Here is a 17,393-nt window from a genome sequence, read left to right on the forward strand (position 1 = left end):
CAGCTTTAAGCTCATAATGCCCAAAGATGCCTTAATGAAATGCCATCCAAGGCTACCTCACTGTTGAAAAGGTAACGAGAGGCTCTAAAATCATGTAAACAACTTCCTCTACACTTCTCTAGAAAAATGCCAAGTGTTGCAAACTCTGATCACAAGTGGGCAGTTGAATATTAGCTCAGGTACTGTACCCTTTAGCCCAGTTGGTTGGCAGAAGTTAGTCAGAGATTGACTTGTTCCACAGGTAACGGCTCTTACATACCTTGATAACTAAACTAGTTTTCAACAGTGTTTACCCCACAAGGGGCCCCAAATGGTCCCCTCATAAGATGCCTTTGCACATCTTGCAAATACAGTTTGATTGGTTGTCAAGGAGTCATAGTTCACCACAGCCAGCACCTGCACAACCGGGGGAAGAAATGTTCTTCAGGACCTGGAATCCCAAGCACGGGTGGAAGCTTCCCAAAGTCAACTAGTGAAGCAGATTCTGAAGGAATCGTGGTTGTTTCTCTGAGGCCAACTGAGGGCTCTCAGCCCTAATGATCTGGTTGGAATTCACAGGGGCTGCCTCTGCCACCCCCCTTCCCATCCACAGGGAGGTGCCCAGAAGCTGATGACACAGAGAAAGGCTTGAGGATGCCTCAGTACCTGACAACAGTTCCCAGACTCCCTCCGTGATTGCTCACTGTGGGGCCTTTTTAGATCTGATGCCACATTCTTGGGTTTCTTCCTTGGCAGAGAGAAAGCCAAAGTCTGCAGCCAGCCTGTAACTTGTCAGTGATGATGATGCTTCTGTTCCCACTGCCAGAGCAGATGGAAGACATTCCTAGTCCCCGAGATGGGATCCTCTGCCTGGTACCCATGAGGCTTTCTTGGTGACAGACGATTGACCAATCATGGGCCAGGCTGGGTCCCAGAGAAGCACCGAACAAGGAGAGCTTGAAAGATCAACAAGGAGAGTTTGAATGACCAACGATGTTTAACCTTCATTCAGAAAAAACACCATGGAAAAACACTGCAGCCAGACTCAAGGAAACATCCTTTCTCCTCCTTGGCCAAATGTCATCAAAGACATACCTCAGAGATACTATTTAGAGGGTATTTGGAAAGGGAGGGGAGAGAAAAAATACTGTACACTGTTTTTAGGGCAGATTCACAAGGTGCAATTGCTATATATATATATATATATATATTAATTAAAAAATTCTCGGTTCCTATTTCTCAGCGACATTGGCATTATTTCTTCATGTGCAGGGCATCCTGAAACTTGGTGCTGGTGTATCGGGCGTGAAAGCCTTTTTTGTTGATGGTGTCATCCGTGTGGAAGCGAATCATCAGAGAATCCCCTGCAGAGTAGATTTCTTCCAATGGCTGGGGAAAGAAGGAAAGAAAGGCTGAAGTGTTGTACAGGCCGCAGGTGGAGCTTCAAACAAGAAGGATGAGGTGGAGAGGTAGCTCAACAGGGCACAGTGTATGGTTGGGATGTAGTAGCCCCCGACTCCATCTCAGCAGCACACAATGTCCCCTGAGCTCTGCCAGAAGTGGCCTCTGAACCATAGTGCAAAAGCATTATGTCCAAGAAAACAATGCCCACATCAAATTGGGTGTGAGGCAGACACAAAGTGAGTACGTGCCCTTGCACTTGCTCGAAGCAGGTGTGTCCTCAAACCCACAATCTAGCTTCATAAAGCGCAACAGCTGAGAGGTGAGTAACATGAGCCGGACCTGTAAAGTATTTCAGGTCACAATGGGTACCAGTCCAGGTAAACAGAGCTAGTACCCATTGTGACCTGTTTAGGAGATCTAATATGAGGTCAGGCCTTTTTCCTGTCTAAGCTGGAGTTGCTTTGTTTCTTTTCTTTTTTTTTCTTTTTACTTTTTTTTTTTGGGGGGGGTCCACACCCAGCGATGCTCAGGGGTTCTGTACTCAGGGTATTTGGAAAGGGATTCCTGGTTCTGTACTCAGGAATCACTCCTGGTGGTACTTGGAGGACCATATGGGATGCCAGGGATCAAACCCGGGTCAGCTGTGTGCAGGGCAAACACCCTACCCTCTGTACTATTGTTCCCACCCTAAGCTGGAGTTGCTCTGTTCTCTAGAAGGGGCTGGTTCCGTGGCTGATGAATGGAAGGCAGGTTCTGACACTTGTTCCCTGCCAGATACTGGCAGAGCCTTCACCAGGTTCCCGCACAGCTCACAGTTCAAGTTGCCCTTTACACCCGGAACCCACAGTCTGAAAGATTTCACAGATGTGCCTCATTTGGTTCAGTTAGGAGATTTGGCACTTTGTGGAGACTGTGGGTTGGAGGACCCCCTGCACTGAGCAAATCCACAGTATCCCCCGACTCCATCTCAGCAGCACACAATGCCCCTTTCCCAATGGCACACACTCGCTTTGTGTCCGCATCATATCTGATGATAGGGTGGGCGTGGTGTTCTTGGACATAATGCTTTTGCACGGGGGCTGAGCATGAACAAGACTTTCCTGGGCACTGGGAGAGTGAAGTATGTGTGGGACTCGCTTTGCTGTGGTGATGTGGACATAGGCCTGCCACAGCTGGGCAGTGTGCCTGCCCCCAGTCCCCGGCATGGCGTGGCACCCATCGCCATCCTTTCCCATGGGGAGGAAGACAGAAGATGAAGGGAAATTATATAAAGACTCTCAATGCCAGTTTGAGGTTCCGTGTTTTGGGGCAGAGTGTTGGACTGCCCTCAGCAATACTCAGGGTGGATACTCCTAGATCTGTGCTCAGGGGTCAGTCCTGGTGGCACTTAGGGGACCATATGGTGATGGAGATCTAACTGGGGTTGGCAGCTTGCAAGGGAAATGCTTTACTACCTCCTGCCCTATCTTTCCAGCCCTCATTCTATTAGTTAAAGGGACATTTGCATCCTTCCTGGGCTAGTTTCCAAAGCTACTGATCCACTACCTCTGTTTGAGCCATCCTAGGAAAGTTAAGACTATGGGATTGAGTGGAGACAGATGGAAGCAGGAAGGGCCAGTGCTAGGAAGAGGGCGCTAAAGACCTTCCCTCATTCTGAGGGCTGGGGCACTGGAGGGTCCCCTCCATGAAGAATATCACTTTCCTTCCTGATGGGTGGGGGGTGGCCCTTTGGAACAGCACAATGAATTTTAAGTCTTATGGGTGCCCAGGATTGTCTCTTTGTCCTTGTTTAGGAAATTCCCACCAGAAGACAGCAATAAATCAAGTAGCACACCTTGAGATGGGGAAAACTGTTCACGCTAGGGACCCAGTAGAGCTTGTGCTCAGAACAGAGGTGAGAGCTACATCTTATACACCGTCTCATGAGGGTTGGGGCATTGGCAGGCCGCCGGCAGGAGGGTACAGAAGGAAAAATGCCAGAGCATGCTATTGTGACCACCTCAGGGACATGAGCACATGTGGCATATGCTCCCAGGTTACCCAGGACACAAAGTGAGATTGGGACCAGCTTAAGGCCATCCTGAATGTACCCCATGTGTTGCTCAGACTCAACTGCCCCTGGGCAGGTCCTGCTCCATGACCTTCACCTGCTTAACATCAGCCTGTGAGTGGGGGGCTGGGTGGGGGGGGGTCTCTCTTCCTCCGCATCCTGAGGTTCAGTTTAGCACAAGCAGCTCTGGCGACTCTGAACACTCTAAGTTCAGGCAAAGAGAAAGGTGCTTGAGTGGAGTAATCTGGAGGCAGAGGGAAGGGGAGGGCAAGGTGCCACACCAGGGTAGTGGCCAGCGCGCTACAGGCCGAGAGGGACCGGCTGCCTGTCCTGGCCACTGGGTATGAACCATATGCCAGCCCCGATGCCAGGCGATAAGAGCAGATGGCGGGCCGGCCTTGTCCATGACAGTGGCCCTGGAGAAACAAGCAGGAGGCAGCAGGGAGGAGCTGGAGCAGAACTACCCTGTTAGCAAGGGGCCAGCGATGGCTCCCACGGCTCTTTGGTTCTGTTTGGGGAATAAACTGTGAACATATGAAGTAGGGAAAAGGACCATGCATTTCCTCACGTCTGAAGTTCACATGCAGATGGAAAGAAGGGAGTGCTCTGCACAAACAAGAGCAAAGGCCTCGGAAGAAAATGCTTTTGATCTTAAGCGGAACCTTCATCAAGGGCTCCAGGGCCCTCCTTCCCTCTGTCTGTCCTCCCCGGTTCCCCTCTCCTTCCGGGAACCAGCAGTCAGAGGCTCTCAGACTTCTCTGTCTTAGCACCCCATTATTTATTATTATTATTATTATTTGCACGAGCGGGCCCAGTAACGTCTCCATTGGAGACTTTGTTGTTACTGTGTTTGGCATATCGAATACTCTCGGTAGCTTGCCGGGCTCTCCGAGAGGGGCGGAGGAATCGAACTCGGGTCGGCCATGTTGGCCGCTTGTAAGGCGAACGCCCTACCGCTGTGCTATCGCTCCAGCATTTTGCAATGCTCCAATGAATCCTTAAAATGTATGATTTGCAAGGATATCCAGCTTCTGTTTTATAGCTCATGGTGCTAACCACAAAATATACATACATTTGAAATGAAAGTCGACGGAATAATTACAGATCATACAGGTCACAGGTTATTCAGACAGGAGCAGAGTGTTGCCAAAGCAAATGGAAGTGTCCCACCATTTGCCAGGTGGCCAGTTTCTGTGAAAACTGCAGTGAGTCAAATCCTCTTGGGCTCAGCAGAGACAGACCGAGCAACGCAGAGGGCCACCCCCAGCCTGGCTGTAAACCTGATTTAAAATCTTTCCCCTCCCCCCTCCTCCCCCATAGCACCCCCTTTTCAGAAAAAAGAAAATCTACCAGCCTATCTCTTTATCTCTACCACAACCTAGGAATGTGTCCTCTATAAGCAAATGGAAAGCACCTCCAATTGCACAACACTCCTTCTAGATCATTCCAGCACCCCCCCAAACAAAACAAAACAAAACAAAAACAAACAAACAAACAAAACAAAGTGGCTATGCTGTTTTTTTTTTTCGGGTTACACCCGGCGATGCACAGAGGTTACTCCTGGCTCTGCACTCAGGAATTACTCCTGGAAGTGCTCAGGGGACCCTATGGGATGCTGGGAATCAAACCCGGGTCGGCTGCGTGCAAGGCAAACACCCTACCCACTGTGCTATTGCTCCAGCCCCACTTTGGGAAGCGAACTGCAGCTGAGTGGGGCTCCTGGGTGGTCCCGGAAGAGGCCGGGAGCCAGTCTTGAACCCTTCCCTACCATGCACAGGTGAGTGCCCCCTGGCCCGCCCTGCCACCACTCACCCCGGAGCCGCAGAAGCGGCCGAGCCGGGGCGCCGTGCTGTCATAGCCGTCGTAGGCCTCCATGTAGTCATAGCCGCAGTCCGCCTCCTCCTCCACCTCAAAGGTCCGGAAGATGAGCTCCACGCCGTAGCCGTCCTCCGCCACGATCACCCAGTCACAGTGCGCCTGGCTCGGGTAGTTGTTGTCCCCGAACTGGGCGTGGGAATAGAGCTCTTTGGTCTGCACGTCGGCCTTCAGCCGACCCCCGCATTCTGCAGCAGAGAGAGAAGCCCGATGCGTGGACCCTGCCTGCTCCCCCCACTGGGGGACGCTCTTCTCCCCTCCCGCCGGCCAACTGGACTCATCATTTGTCTCACGAAAGTGACTAGAGCTTTTGCACACAGGGGATAGCCAGTCTCAGGCTGGCCCACGGGAGTCCTTGGGGAGGCCCAGAATAGCTGACTTGCTGGAATTGGGCCCAGTTGGCCAACAGGGGTCACCACAGCACCTCATGGGTTGGGGGTTCCACCCTGGCACCCCAGACAGGCTGCATTTGAGAGGACCACAGGCCGGGGTGTGGAGGCGTGAGGATCTCGGGTCAGGATCTCTCATTTGCTGGTCGTGCTTTCTGGGTGTTTGCTAGGATAGCAACTCTGCCAAGCCCAGGACTGGACACTCAGCAGCGCAGAGACCAGGGCCTGGAGTCCACGTGACCAACAGATGAGGCTAACCAGAGATCAGAAAGGCCCACAAGCACCAGCGGCAGAACAGTGGGTATTCGCTCCATAATCCCTTTCTCCCTGACCTCTCTCCAGCCCCCTCGGTGAGCTTCTGCAATGATCTGAAATCCCCAGCCGGGCACCAGCTGTCCGCCAGCCCGCCCAGTCCTGATCCACACTCACTCCGAGCCCCACTCACGCTCTGGGGTAGACTTGTCCAGGGCTGAGCAAACATGTCGGGATTCAGAATTCCAGAGATGAGGGATGTGAAGAAATGTCCCCTGTCCACCCTGCTCTCTGCTCCACCCGTGCCGGCAATACTCCTTGTCCTCTGCCCTGTGGCTGGGTTCAGGTGTGGGGGTCGGGCAGAGCGAGGTGGGGTATCTGGTCCCAGGCTGCCTCCCTGCCGGGTCGTCAGGGGCTCTGATCTTCACCCAGCTCTTGCCTGAGGGTGCTCTGCACGGACCCCTGTCTCCGGGCTCAGGAGCTGCTCCTGTCCGCCTCCCCCTCCACTCCTACTGTCCAGGGCATCCAGGCTGTCCTAATTCCCAGCCTTCTCTCTCGACACCCTGCCCAGGCCTGTGCCAATCATCCCTTATTAAATTCTCCTCCAATCAATGACCAGGTCGGTTTGCCCCGGTTTCCTGTCAGAGTTCTGACCCGCCCCCTGTGTACTGTCTTTAGGCTCAAGAGGGTGAAGTAGTTCGACCATGGCTTTTAGCCTTGCCAGGGAGAAGACAGAAGCCCCAGGGGAGCTGGAGAAGGGGGGAGGGGTCAGTCACCAGGGCCTGGGGCAAGAGAACCGCTTAACGCTATGCATGGTAACTTTAATTTGATTCCTAGTTTCCGGCTATGAAAAGCAAATGGAGGACGGGGTGGGGTCAGGGTATCTGAGGAATCTGGGACCCCCACCAAGGGGGGGGGGGCAGTGGCTGTGATCTCCAGCTCCTCCCAGGAACCCCAGAGTCCCCCTCTTTGCATGAGGCTCCCAACCTCTAACGGGGTATGGGGGTAGGGCATGGGGGGGGGGCAGGACCCAGGGGTTGTGCTTCCATTGGCAGAGGGCAGAGCTGCCGGCATCTCCTCCTGGCACCTCTGTCTTTACTAAGCAGATGCACAAGTTACAAGCCCAACAGTTTCCTCGCAAGGCCCAAATAAAGCCCTGGACGTTTGCTGCAGAGGAAAAGGTGGGGGCAGACACACTTTTTCGGCTCTGGAACCAGTCCCTGGAATGGGGAAAGGGCTATTCTTGGTCCCCAGACGTCCGGGTGTCTCAAAACGGCGAGAAGTGAGGAAAATTTTCAAAAGATGGGGCAGGCAGAGGGGAGGGAGAACAGGGCAGGGCAGGCCACTTCAAGTGCTGTCCACTGAGGATGTGAGACAGACCCACCCTGTGCCTTGGGGTGGCCCTCGCTTCGTTCTAAAGGACCACTGCATCTCACATCTCCCCGGCCGCCGCCTACCGGTGCTGTGCTGGGCCTGGAAACCTCTCCTCTGCACCGAGGCGTCCGAGTGGAATCTGAGCAGCAGGTTACTGCCCGACGCCACCACAGGCTCAGGCTTCCTGTTGCCACAGAAGCGGCCCAGGACAGGGGCCAGGCTGTCGGGGCCGTCGTACAGCTCCACGTGGTCGTAGGCACACTCCTGGTGCTGCTCGATCTCAAACTCATTGAACGTCTGGGGAGGAGTGAGTGAGAGTGAGGCAAGCGGCTTCCATCCAGGAGCGACCCCCCCCCCCACCCTCTTGGGGGCTGGGAGACTCGGGCCCAGGCTGGCTGCCTCTTCTGCAGCTAATTGGGGGGCAGAGCCCCCAGCCTTCCGGTCCCTCCATGAGCTGTTGCTGCAGAGAGCAGTCAGGGCTCAGAGTTCCAACCCTGGCGTGCTCCCAGCATCCTCATGTTGTTCCTCAGCATCTCACACTGCTGGAAACGCTTCCCAAGTCTCCCCTCATGGATGCCTCTCAACCCTGTGCTGCGCTGGCCATCTGAGTCCCACTTCACAGCTGAGGAAACTGAGGCACGGACTGTCAGCTGACGTGGACAAGGACACGCATTGGTGTGGCTGAACTCCTTCCCCCTGCCCTTCCCCCTGCCCTTCCCCCTGCCCCAGGTGCGTGTCTTCATCAAGCTGGGCTGATGGTCCTTGAGCATTTTTTTTTTTCTAGACAGGGATCTGTGCATTTTTAAATTCTGATAATGCTGTGAGGGAAACTAGGATTACTCCCTAGTGGGCATCAAAGGAAACTGAGTCTTAAGGAAGCGAAGTGGCTGGCCCCACCTTTGCAGGGAGGGAGGAGGAAGCCCTGGACTCCGGCCTGCCTGATTCCAGCCTGCTCCCTAACCAGCAGTATATGGCCTGTCTCCACCTTGTCCCCTCTAAAGCCTGTTGCGGAAAGCTGACCGGGGATGGGTGTGTGTGTGGGGGGTCCGTCCCACAAATCCCAGCTCCACAGCACACTGTGAATCCCCTAAGACAGCCTTCTCAGACTCGGGCAGGTGACCAACCGATGGCCTATCCATGGTTACAAGGGATAAGGGACGAGGTGAGAGGGGACAGCATTCTTTGAAGTCACAGCAAATGACAGAGCTGGGAGACAGGGCATTAGCTGAGGGGGGTGGGGGTAGCGGGGGGGGGGTGGCAGGGCAGGGCTGGGTGGGAAGAAGAAGCAGAGGAACCACAGAAGGGTCGTTTTCATGAGCAGGACAGATATGACTGGACCAAGAAAAAACCCTCCCCCCAGGGAAAGGTACAGGGGGCCAGGGAGAGGGAGGAGCAGCAGGACAGAAGCAGGAAGGGGGGGGGGGCAGTGCACCAACGGGAGGGAGTGGGACGTGGGCCACAAGGCAGGAGCTCCCAAAGGTCAAGGGGTCGCTGCTGCTGTCCCCAAGAAGCTGTCTAATTCTCATTATCTACCCATTAGACACTATTTGGGCTGGAGCAATAGCACAGCGGGTAGGGCATTTGCCTTTCACGTGACTGACCTGGCTGACCCGGGTTCGATTCCTCCGCCCCTCTCGGAGAGCCCCACAAGCTACCGAGAGTACCTCGCCCTCATGGCAAAGCCTGGCAAGCTACCCGTGAAGTATTCGATATGCCAGAGAGTAATAAGTCTCACAATGGAGACGTTACTGGGCCCGCTTGAGCAAATCGATGAACAGTGGGAGGACAGTGCTATGCACTGTCTAAGAAAGTTTCGAAAATCCTAATACAGGACCAGAGAAACAGGCTGAGTACATGCTCTGCACACAGGAGGCCTGGGTTAGATGTCCACCACTGCAGGGTACCCTGAGCTCTGCCAGGAGCAATTCCAACCACGGGAAGTAGCCTGTGAACACTGCCAGGTATGGCCCCCAAATGAAAACACAAACTGAGGCCAGAGAGATAGCACCATGGGCAGGGTGCTTGCAGAGCAAGAGGCTGACCTGTGTTCGATCCCTGGCACCACATATGGCTTCCTGAGCCCACCAGGAAGAAGTCTGTCAGGTGTGGCCCCCCTCAAAAAACAAAACCAAAATAAAACATAAACCTAGTAAAGGAAGTTGAGTCAATAAGACAGGAGTCATCGAGAACAGATGACTGGTTAAAGAAACTTTGGTACACCTACAAAATGGAGTACTATGTAGCTGTTAGAAAAGATGAAGCCATAAAATTTACATACAAGTGGTATTACATGGAAAGTATCATGTTAAGTGAAATGAGTCAGAAAAAGAGGGATAGACATAGAAAGATTGCATTCATCTGGGGAACATAAAGTGACAAAATAGGAGACTAACACCCAAGAGTGGCTGGAATTAGTACCAGGAATTTTGCTCCATGGCTTGGAGGCCAGCCACATATTCTAGGGATAAGGGAGCTCAGATAGAGAAAGGAGCACCAAATAAAGGGTGTTGGGAGGATCCTCCCAGGATGGCAGAAGCATGCTGAAAGTAGACTGTAGACCAAACATGATTGCCACTCAATGCCTCTTTTGCAAATCACAACACCCAAAAGGAGAGAAAGAAAAAAAGGGAATATCCTGCCACAGAGGCAGGGTGGGATGGGGGGTGGGGGGTGGGAGGGATACTGGGACCTGTGGTGGTGGAAAATGGGCACTGGTGGAGGTATAGGTGTTTGAATATTGTACAATTGAAACCCAAGCACAAAATTTTGTAAATCTACAACTGTACCTCATGGTGTTTCACTAACAAAAATTTTTAAAAAATGTAAATGATGGAGAATGGGCACTAATGGAGGGATTGGTACTGGATCATTGTATAACTGAAACCCAAGCACAAAAATTTGTAAGTCTACCACTGTACCTCATGGTGTTTCACTAAAAAAAAAAAAAAAGACAGGGGTCAGGGGCATTGCATAAGTCACACCTTCAGCACTGCGGGGTCCCCTAAGCATTTCCTGGGGGGCCTGAGCCTTGAATTTTTTAGCCTCATGGGCTGATTATGGCAAGAACAGATCCCCAAAGTCCCCTGAGCACTTCTTAAGAGGACCCCAAAATAACATTTAAAAATTGAATAAATATATGCTACATATATGAACCTCAGATGAATTTTATTGAGATCTGGGCTAACTTGACTCACTGCAATTGCTTGTTTTAGTTTGCCTTTGCCTTTTATGGCAACGGTTAAGGCATTGCCCTCACACAAGTCCAATTTGCCAGCACCCAGCCCCAGGGGAAGCCATACCCCCACCATCAGCAGTTAACGTTGTCATTGCCAACACTGTCCAGCAGATGGCAGTGTTGGAGAGGGAGTGCCATGTCCAATCACTTCCAGCCACTTCACCTGGAGTGAGCCCCAGAGTGAGCCCCAAAGGTTTTCCCACTGAACAGCCATGGACCAGGAGCTCTCTGTGAGCACCCTGTGATCAAGGACCCCTTTCCTTAAGCCCTAAATGCCCAATCCTGGGAGGCCATTTACCCACCGGACCTCCACTGTCTCGCCAGGCGATCATCTGCGTTACTGGTCTGTAACTCATCCCAGAGTCAGAACACTTGAAATGCTATCTAGAGCACAACTTTCCTAGGGGCAAGAGGGCTTGTTCTACCTCCTAGATCTGATCTGGAAGTCCCTGGGAGCTGGGAAATGAATCTCAAGAGACTCCTTCTCTGCAATACCCAAGCAAGTGTGTGTGTGTTGTGTGTGTGTGTGTGTGTGTGTGTGTGTGTGTGTGTGTGTGTGTGAGGGGGAGCATGTCATTTGCTGATTGCAATTTTAAACATGCATAGAACTTCCAAGAAAGGCTGGAATAAATATATTTTTAATTCAAGAGAGAATTAGCTTAAGGAATTCAATATCCTATGGGGAACTGGAAAAAAAATCAGCTAAGTAATGGAAGAACCTGAATAAAACTAATCTACTTGAGAAGTCTAAGTGAAAATGGATATCTTTCCCCCTCTCCCCCGTGCATGTACATACATGGTTATTTTGCATAGAAGATTTCTGAAAAGGTTACAAGAAAATGTTCAGAACGGTTGTTTTTAGAAAGGGGGAATCAGAAACGGTTGATTTCTACTTTCTAATTCCTTGCAACCAGTTGCATTCCCTGAATTCTGCACCCATAATGAGTTGCTTTAAGAAAGATTAAAACAGGGCTGGAGCAATAGCACCGCAGATAGGGTGTTTGCCTTGCATGTGGCCGACCCGGGTTCGATTCCCAGCATCCCATATGTTCCCCTGAGCACCGCCTGAGAGCAGGGTCAGGTGTAACCCAAAAAGAAAAAAAAAGATTAAAACATAACAACTGAGTCTGGAGTGCAGCACTAGAGATGGAGGCGGTGTCAATGAACAGGTGCTTCACCGACCCCCAGGGCAGAGGGCTTAATGTACAACGGCCATGGGAGGGGAGGGCTTCTCTGGCACCCCTATTTCTCACACAATGCAACTGCAAGTGTTGCTTAAGCCTCTTCCCCAAGCCTCAGAGTTGGGATGTGGGGAAGAGGAGTTTCAAATGTGTGTCTGGCTGATCCCAAAATCCACGGCACTCATAAATGAGGGAAGGCACTCACAAGTTTCACCCTGTGACCTGCAGTGGAAGAGATGTTCCAGGTACACTCCCTCCGGCTGGGGTACTTGTCAGGCCAGTTCGGGCTTGCCAGGGTCCCCTCTGCACTGCTGATCTTGTGTGCACAGCCAGCTGGGAGGGCAGGGATGACACAGAGACACAAAAAGGGGAGAGGGAGGGAGGGAGGGAGGGAGGGAGAGAGAGAGAGAGAGAGAGAGAGAGAGAGAGAGAGAGAGAGAGAGAGAGAGAGAGAGAGAAAGGGGGAGAGAGAGAGAAAGGGGGAGAGAAAGAGTGAGAGAGAGAGATGTTATTCACTTGTGGCCAGTCTCAGAGGCTTTCTAGAACAATTTCCTCCCTGCATCTCATCTGCCACATGGTCATTAGTAAGGGTGGGGTCAGGGATCAGCCTGATCAGCTGTCACTGGTTCTATTTTTTTCCTGATTCATCCGCCTTTGCTGTCCGCTAGCTGTGGTCAGGAACTGGGCCATCTTTCTTACTATCATAATTCAGATGTGGTTATTAGTGGGAATCAGTAGTGGATGGTTGAGATCAAACGAACCCCAGTTTAAGTCTTGGTTCCATCACCCACAAGCTGTGGGATTCTGGGCACTTCCATAAACTTTGGTGTCCTAGTTTATAAAAATGGAACCAATTTGGCTGGGGAGATCTGTGGATGAATGAAATAATGAATGGAAAAGGCTGTCGTGAGTGCGAACTAATCTCCTCAGGGGCCAGGGAGGTGACTCCGTGATGCACAACTGTCTCGCACACATGGGGTCCCGGGTTCAATCCCCAACACCGCAGTAAATAAATAACGCCTTATTTTTTGGTGTTTCGAGCTGAGAGATATGTCAGCAGGCTGAGAACAGGGTCTGCGTGCAGAAGGCCAGGTCTATGGGTTCCCAAAGCAAACCCAATAAAAAAATCTCCTCCTTTACAGCACAGGCTTTCTGTCTATTTCTTTCAGACTTGAAAACCAGTTTTGTTTGGAGCCCACAGATGCTGCTCTGGTTCCGTGCCACGAGCGGAGAGTTTGGAGCCGACAGACGTTGCTCTGGTTAGCAGCCAGCGGACTCACAAGTTGTCCATGTGCAGTACTTTAGCTCGAACTGGGCCGCCTTCCCATCAGGCAGGCGCTGGGCATTTGAAAGACTTCCACTCTGGAATCCTTCCTACTTCTGAGCGACAGGGTGGCATGGTGCTGCCACCCTGTCTGACAGCAGCCCTGTGGCCGAGGCTAATGGGGAGGGGGCAGCAAAGTACTGGGTGCTGGGGGGACAGAGCAGAGGCTCCACTCTCCCAGGAACTGAAATAGACAGGAGCAGCTCACCCCGCTCCCAGGATGTGCTCCCACGCCCCAGGCTGCCACTGCCCACGTGGAGAATGACTCGCCCTCCCTCTCCCTCCTGTCCCCTGACACAGAGGCCTTCTTCTGACCCAGGCCCACCTCACAGGGTTCATGTCATTTGCAGAATCATAGTTCCTCCCAGTTCTCCCAACCAACCCATTCCAGCCCACGGCCACCGTGTCCATGTCCTGGGCTGCGTGTGCTTCTAAAGATGGTTCAGCTCTCCTCTCCTGATGCCAACCAACCTGCAGCCCTCTGCCAGTCCAGGTCTGTGAGCACTTGTGGCTGAGTCCCCTCAATAGGGTGCATAAGAGCTCAAGGGATGCTCCTTCTAGAACAAATGGACACTTAAAGCACCGGCCCCATGAAGGGCTCCGGGGAGAGACAGGAACAGGGAGTCTTCCCATCCTGCGGATGATGAATAGCATCACGACATAGTTCCTAACCCTTAGCGACATTCCTAGCGTTTAATATGTGTCAGACTGAAAAATTTTCTAGGCATTTGCTCATGTAATCCTCACAAAAAAATTATTTAGGGGTATATGTCTAGCTTCCCTGTTTTTGTTTTTTCGTTTATTTTTGGTTGGGGGGAACACCTGGTGGCAATTCCCAGCTCTGTGCTCAGGGATCACTCCTAGAGGACTTGGAGGACCCTATCTGGTGCTGGGGACTTGAACTAGGGTCGTGGCCACATGCAAGGCAAGTGCCCAGCTCCCTGTACTATCTTTCCGGCCCAGTGCCCCTTTGTAACAGAAAAAACAGCCTTTAGAAGGTTTAATAATTGACCTCAGGAGGCAAGAGCACATACTCTGCATACAGGAGCCCCAAGTTTGATCCCCGGCACTGTCTGGTCCCTTGAGCACCAATGGGTCCCTTGAGCACCCTGGGCACCTCTAGATGTGACCCAGAAACAAACAAATAATAAAAACTGACCTTAGTTAAGGAGAGGCACACAGCAAGGAAGGGGCGAGCAGCGCAGGGTGTCAGGGAGGGGACGTCTGGCTCTCAAGCCAGGAGCGGGTGGAGCACTTTGCCGTGATAACCCCAGGGGACCCCTGAGCCCCCGTCCCCTGTGCTCACCCTCTTTGCAGTCGTGCCCATTCTCGTGGAGCCGGAAGCCGTTCCTGCACCGGCACAGGTAGCTCCCAAACGTGTTGACACACTCGTGCTGGCACCCGCCGTTGTCCTTGGCACACTCGTCCTTGTCTGGGGAGACCGACAGACACTCCTGAGAGGAGCCGTGGACCTGGAAGCGCCCTCGCTGCTCAGAACCTGCTGGAAGGGGAGGGGACCCCACCAGCCCCCCCCCACACACACAGTGCCCCACTCATCCCTTCCTCCCGGGACACTCATTCTTGGATGTTGGGGTGTTATTTGGCTCTGGCATGCCCCTAAATCATCTATCTAGCTATCTACTATCATCTATCTATCCCTTAATCCATCTCTACCTTTATCGCTTCCCTGCCTCTTTCCTTGCCACAACAAGGCATTTTTAAAAAGATACAAATAAAGATGACCAAAAAGTAACAGTAATGGGGCTGGAGCAGCAGGTAGGGTATTTGCCTTGCATGCAGCCGACTTGGGTTCAATCCCCGGCATCCTATATGGTCCCCCAAACACCACCAGGAGTAATTCCTGAGCACAGAGACAGGAGTAACCCCTGAGCATTACTGGGTGTACCCAAAAAGCAAAATAATAATAATAATAATAATAATAATAATAAAATTTTTTAAAAAGGTAACAGTAATAAAAGTAACTGTAACTCCGGAGTAGTAAGGATCTGCTCAGTCACAGGCACCACCTTAAGCGCTTCCTATCACCTGCCTCCATTCTCACACAACCAAATGAGGGAGGTGGCTCAGCTCCCATTGGACAGGGAAGGAAACTGAGGCACACTGAGCTGGGTTGGGCTCCTGCCCCCGCACTCACAGCCCTCACTGCATGTCAACTAGCCCTGCCCCACTCCTTCTGGCTGTGCTAACCTGGAGACACCCTGGTTCTCAGGGCTCAGTGTCCCCTCTGAGGGACATGGACAGTGCCAGGGGGCTTGGACATGGAGCTGACGGTGCACAGGTCAGTCTCCCGCGGGCAGCAGGCCCTGTCACTGCCAGTCGCAGCTCCTCCGAGACGGTGCCTGACTCCACGTCTCAGTGCTGTGGTCACTGCGGTTCTTACAGCAGGAGCGTCCACGGCACTTGAGCCTCTCTTCATCCAACTCAGCCCTGCAGCCACCGGGCACTGACCACCCTTCCCAACCTTCGTTGCATCAGGAACTTCAGGGACACCTGTCTGTGGCTGTTCGTCTGCCCTGAACCCTTGGGATTCTCCCTTCATCCTCCTGTGTCACCCGGGCAGCTAAGAACATTTGACGAACCATCCAAGAACAGAGGTGAGGGGCTGGGGAGGTGGCTCGGGGAGGGGGAGGGGACTCACATCCCACATGCATGAGGCCCTGGGTTCCAGCCCCCGAAACAGGCTGCAGAAGCATCCAGCAATGATGCCCCAGGAACAGGGAGCAGGGGGGAGTGGGAGAGTGCTCCTCTGTGGCTGCAGAGGAGCACCGTCCTGCCCACACGCAGTTTCCAGACTCTACACTGGGGAGAGTAGCAGCCTGAGCTTCCTGTTTGCTGGCAGTGCTCTGTTATGCAGCCCAAGTGCCCAGCAGTCCCCAGGACAGAACAGTCCAGACTCCAGGCTGTCACCTGCCAGGTGGGCAGACCTTCAGGGCAGCGGTGGAGCAGCTGAGATGGGACCAAGGGGCAAGGGCTATACCCCTGGCCATGGCTTCGCCTCCCAACCAGCACACCTGAGAAGAAGTGGGCCCGGAAGCCGCGTTTGGAGACCGTGTTGTCAGACTTGAACTCCACACGCATGTTGTTGCCTTGAGACGTGACGACTTCGGGGGTCTCAGAGCCGCAGAACTTGCCCTGGAGCCTGGCGTCTGCAGAGAGGCCGCTGCGTACCTCCACAAAGTCGTACTTGCATACCTGCAAGGCAGCACCATCAGGACACCCGCCACCCTCCGCCGTCCCCTGCAACACCCCCTTCCTGACCGCGCCTGCCTACCAGCTTGGTCCACCCCCTTCCTGTCCCCCCTCCCATCTCCAGGTGCCTAAGTGGGTAGAGCTGAGTGTCGCCCTGCCAGGGCCTCGATAGACGTGGCCACCCCGTGATCTGACGGCTTCCAGCCACCCACCTTTCGTCCCCCCTCTCAGCTGTACACTAACCTGGACTGCTGGCCCAGGGGACATGCCTATTCTGACCGACCTCAACTGTCTCTGGATCGATTTGCAATGCATGGTTCTCAGGGCCTTTGTGTGCAGAGCAAGCACGTCCCAGACCCTCCCCCAGATTTCAGGCTCTGGGAGCCATGCTGCCCGCTTGCTGATGCCCGCCTAGTGGACTCCAGCTCAGAGCCACGTCCTCACACAACCCCACAATCTCCCCATACACTGCAGCCCAGGAACGTACATCATTGCCCTCCAGTTCAAACACTTCAAACTGCAGGGCGATGCGGTACTGAGCAGGGGCCACCACCTGCCACACGCAGTTCTTGTTGGTAGGATACTCCTTCGGCCACCCGGGGCTGGTGATGGTTCCGTTCAGCTTGGTAATGAAACCGCCGCAGGCCACTGCACGGACAAACAGAAGCAAGACTCATTTGGTCTGAGTTAGAGTGACTGCGATCTTCCCAGCAGCAATGAGCCCTGCTGCTCTTTAATAATCCTAACTGGATGACTGGAGTCCATTAATTCAGTGTCCTTTCTTCTAGTCTGTTTCAGTGGAGGCTTTTTAAGGAAGAAGTTGAGAATAAGTCTTTTTTGATGTTTTGGTTTTTGTTTGGGGGTGCCATACCTGGCTGTGCTCAGGGGTTACTCCTGCCTCTGCATTCAGGAATTACTCCTGGTGGAGCTTGAGGGACCATATGGGATGCCAGAGATCAAATCTGTGTTGTCTGTGCCCTACCTGCTGTACTATTTGCTTCCGCCCCGAGGATAAATCTTTACCATTTAAAAAAATGATGAGGCATTTGTGCTTGCCTGTCACCTGGTGGCAGATTTGGGGATACTTCAAAACTTGGGCCAAAGGAGAATTAGAAATGTT

At 52.9% G+C, this 17,393-nt stretch overlaps 1 protein-coding gene across 1 annotated transcript in view; it reads right to left on the minus strand.

Annotated features, from left to right (window-relative positions):
- Positions 1-1,201: 1,201 nt before the first annotated feature.
- The window catches only part of TLL2 (tolloid like 2), a 130,140-nt gene continuing 113,948 nt past the window's right edge, over positions 1,202-17,393 (minus strand). The window contains exons 15-21 of the mRNA XM_056120778.1: positions 16,761-16,921; positions 16,096-16,276; positions 14,370-14,495; positions 11,945-12,072; positions 7,407-7,620; positions 5,246-5,496; positions 1,202-1,368 (exon numbers count right to left, since the gene is read on the minus strand). Of these exons, the coding sequence (XP_055976753.1) occupies positions 1,234-1,368; positions 5,246-5,496; positions 7,407-7,620; positions 11,945-12,072; positions 14,370-14,495; positions 16,096-16,276; positions 16,761-16,921 (1,196 nt within the window). The 3' untranslated portion in view covers positions 1,202-1,233. The remainder of the gene's footprint in view (positions 1,369-5,245; positions 5,497-7,406; positions 7,621-11,944; positions 12,073-14,369; positions 14,496-16,095; positions 16,277-16,760; positions 16,922-17,393) is intronic.

Source organism: Sorex fumeus, unplaced genomic scaffold (assembly GCF_029834395.1).
Source record: "Sorex fumeus unplaced genomic scaffold, SorFum_2.1 ptg000043l, whole genome shotgun sequence".
Lineage (NCBI taxonomy): Eukaryota > Metazoa > Chordata > Mammalia > Eulipotyphla > Soricidae > Sorex > Sorex fumeus.